The 4,029-nt window shown below is 37.3% G+C and overlaps 1 protein-coding gene across 1 annotated transcript; it reads right to left on the bottom strand.

The window, feature by feature from the left end:
* Window positions 1-2,191: 2,191 nt before the first annotated feature.
* LOC110330985 (olfactory receptor 52N2) lies at window positions 2,192-3,148 on the bottom strand. Its single transcript, XM_021211303.1, has one exon. It carries the CDS (start codon window positions 3,146-3,148, stop codon window positions 2,192-2,194), a length of 957 nt encoding a protein of 318 aa, XP_021066962.1.
* Window positions 3,149-4,029: the final 881 nt, after the last annotated feature.

Raw genomic sequence — 4,029 nt, forward strand, 5'->3', positions numbered from 1 at the left:
CATTTAACACATCTCACTTATTTTCCTGTAGTACTTACATACACTCATAGCCCACATTCCCTTTAAAGTCTTTACTCACTGTCTCCAATAAGTAAAAATGAACATTCATTCAGTTTTAATTTAATCATCCCAAGACATCTCTGTCTCTACTAGAAGTTTTTCTACAGTACTGTTTTTGTAATCCTTTACCTGTTTCAGAAAAGATATAGAGACAGGCATATAGAAGACATTTTAAAAATGGCTGTTCATCATAGAAGCTTCTTCTTGTAGTCAATGGGAATTAGGACAGAGATCCATAATTGGGCAATGCACAGAAAGAGAATGACTTTGGAGTACTCAGTCCTAAATGGCATGTCTCTAATCAAACTTGTCCCCTCAAGGTTCAGAAATCTGTGCAGAAGCAGGGGTGGGGAAGATTCTAAGAGCCAGAGGAGGTGGGTAAATCTAAGGAAGCAGCATATTCTAGACACAACAAGACACATATGAACTCACAGAGACTGTGGCAGCGCATACAAGACCTGTACATATTCAAACCAGACAAGATCCAAGTGCTGAGGAGGGGAAGTAGACACAATACTGCAACCCCAGGCAAAAGGCTAGCTGAAATCGACAGCTGCTAGGAAACAGAAAATCAGTTTTCTCCAATAGAACCTTACCGGGTATATCAACTATACTCCAAGGCAGTCCCACGCCCAGGAAGAGTGGGTTAACATAAAATGGACTTCATGTATTTGTGCATCTTTTGTTTGGTTATATTTCACCTAATTGGTTTTGCTATTGTTGTTATTAAACTGATGATCATGTGTTTTTGTTTTGTTTTTTGAGAGAGAAAAAAAACATGAGATTAGGGAGATGGGGAGGATCTGGGAGGAGCAGGAAGAAGAAAAGATTATGATCAATATATATTGTCTGAAAAAATTTAAATAAAAATAAAACTATATGGCCTGTACTAGCATGCTTGTGAGAAGCCAATGAAAGCTCAGCCATGGAACACTAGCCCTCTGCTGAGGAGTGATTTCTCATCAGACACTGATGTTCAGAATTAATCTGAGTTGAAACTAACAGCTCATGAACAATACCATAATTTATTAAATGATTAGAATATACTAGAAACCATGTTATACCTTTTCTTAAGAATTGGCATATTTGTACATATTAGTGGTAAGCCATTGTTATATTTGAAAAAAGTATAAAAATTTAAATTTATAGAAATACAGAAATTCATTAACATGACAATGTTTAAACCTTAGAAATTAAGCATATTAACCTTCAGACAAACTCAATCCAAAACCAATAAAGCGTTCGATTAATTGTCTACTAAGATGTCCATCTTACAGACAGCATCTATTTGTAATCATATCTTGTTTTTCATACATGTTTCCTTTCATGTTTCCTTCACCAGTATGTCTATTCTCAGTGCCCTGCAACATTTTTGGAAATTCTATTCTGTGTCCCCCAACTTAAACCCAGTTTATACCTAATAATATTAGTCAATTGTATTTCGTGAGTCAAGAATGAGTGAAATAATATCAAACACCATAGAAATCAGATGATAAAACCTCCTTAACCAACAAAACAATTACATTTCATAAAACCAGTTTTCATGGTACTGAAAACTGAATATTTTGGGAGGAACAGACTTCATGGACATTTAAAAATAGAGCATATTTATAAGGCAAACAAATCATTAGAATTGAGATATTCCACAAAATATAAAAAATAGCTTGTAATATGTATATATATGTATATATGTATATGTATATATATGCATACATACATACACACTGAAGCACTAAACCTGTCTTGTTTCTACATCAGCAACATACATGATGTAAGAGTTTGTCTTTAACAGAGAGGACAAGGTTGTCTCCAATTACTGAAAGTTTGTCTTTTAAACACAGAACAGACAGACATTTAGTCTCCTTGCAGCATTTCATTAGTTTTGTACTTAAACAGAATTCTGTTCACATAAAAAAACAGTTTTTACAGAATGAGTACATTTTATTTAATTTCTACATCCTATACTTTGGCAGAGCATTCCTTATAAAGAATTTTTCATAATTTCCATTGCAAAGAATTTAGAACATCTACAAATTAGATGAATTAATACTATTTCACTCGTTTTTATGAAAATTTTCTCCCCTATTTTCCCCACCATAAACAGTACAACTGGTATTAACATGAATTTCTTTTAGGTAATGCCCATTTTATCTCCAAGTAAAAACTTGATTACACTTTCTCGAATCTGCTTGGTTTTGACTCCATAAACAATTGGGTTCATGGTAGGGGGCAGTAGCAGGTAGAGATTTGCCACTATGATGTGGACATGGTGGGGAATAGTGTGTCCTCCAAAACGATGAGTGAAGAAAGTAAAAAAGGCAGGCACATAAGTGATCACAATAGCACAGATGTGAGATGTGCAGGTACTGAAGGCCTTATGACGAGCATCAGCAGAGGACAGGCTCACCACTGCTCTCAATATCATAGTGTAAGACACAGAGATACAGCAAATGTCAAACACACCAATCAATAGAGCAACCATGAGGCCATAGATTGCATTGACCTTGGCATTGCCACAGGATACCTTGGCCACAGACATGTGGTCACAGTAAGTGTGGGGGATAAGAGTGCCTCTACAATAGGGCAAGCGCTTGGTGAGGAGAGTGAATGGAAAGATGAGCATTACACTCCTCAAGAATGTAACAAGACCAGCCTTGGCAATCACAGGGTTGGTGAGGATGGTAGTATAGCGTAGAGGATAGCAGATGGCTACATAGCGGTCTAGGGCCATGAGCATGAGCACACCAGACTCCATTCCAGTCAACATGTGGACAAAGAACATCTGGACAAGGCAGGAATTAAATCCAATCTTCTTGAAATTGAACCAGAATATGCACAGCATATTGGGCACTGTGGTTGTGCACAAGGTGACATCAGTGAAGGAGAGTAAGGCCAGGAAGTAGTACATGGGCCGGTGCAGAGCCTCCTCATGGCCAATTAGGTAGATAAGCCCACAGTTCCCTACCACAGCAATCATGTACATGAAGCAGAATGGCAGAGAGATCCAGACATGTGCATCTTCCAGTCCAGGAACACCATTCAGGATAAAGAATTCTGGGGTCAGGCTGGAGCTGTTGGCTCCAGACATAATGGCTGGCAGGATGAGAGCATTTTATACTCAGTAATAATGTCAGTGTACTGGAAAGGAATATAAATAAAAGGTAAGAAATTATAAGAAGGTAGAAAATAAATAATACCCTGAAAATGAGAAATTATGAAGAGTACCCCCAAAGTGAGAAATTTTTAAGAGTCTTGCAGGATTCTCTATTACTTCAGACTCTTCCTCCTGCTTTCTTTCACTTAACACGGACTGACATTCACCAGTTGATCACCCCACTTATGGCTTTGCTTTCACTCTCTACAATCATATAAGTGCATCAAGCTTAGAATGTTGTTAATAACATTTTAAGCTTGGTACACTTATTATATGATTAAGATTATGCAAGAGGATTATTTATACAATGTGCCAAGATTATGAATAATAAATATTCTATGAATGTAAGCAGTAATCGTTATTATGCACCCTATTACAAATAAAAAATCTAGTTTCTATGGCCTCCAAGTAACTCACATTTTTCCTGTCTGTCTGTCTGTCTGTCTGTCTGTCTGCCTCTCTCTCTCTCTCTCTCTCTCTCTCTCTCTCTCTCTCTGTGTGTGTGTGTGTGTGTGTGTGTGTACCATATCTTTATATATTGAACAAAATCCATGGAAACCTTATAAGAGTTCATAAAAGGCTGCTGTTACTTGAAGGTGACTAAGCTAGTGGCCACTGTAATTTATGTAAGAGAATTTGTCTCTGTGTTTAGAATGTACGTTCAATGTCTCAATCCTAACACAGCTAGAGGGTTCTTATGCTGACTCATCGCAGGGGCCAGGATATGTGGGGAGATCTGAACTGTTAGGTCTGCATTCGCCTTGCAATTTAAAACTAATCAACAAGTACAGAAATCTGACTGTTCTTGATGCATA

This window comes from Mus pahari, chromosome 1, assembly GCF_900095145.1.
Source record: "Mus pahari chromosome 1, PAHARI_EIJ_v1.1, whole genome shotgun sequence".
NCBI classification, from domain to species: Eukaryota; Metazoa; Chordata; class Mammalia; order Rodentia; family Muridae; genus Mus; species Mus pahari.

Bases quoted from the DNA above. Each gene is read 5' to 3' on its own strand.
- LOC110330985 (XM_021211303.1), bottom strand. From the start codon at position 3,148: ATGTCTGGAGCCAACAGCTCCAGCCTGACCCCAGAATTCTTTATCCTG.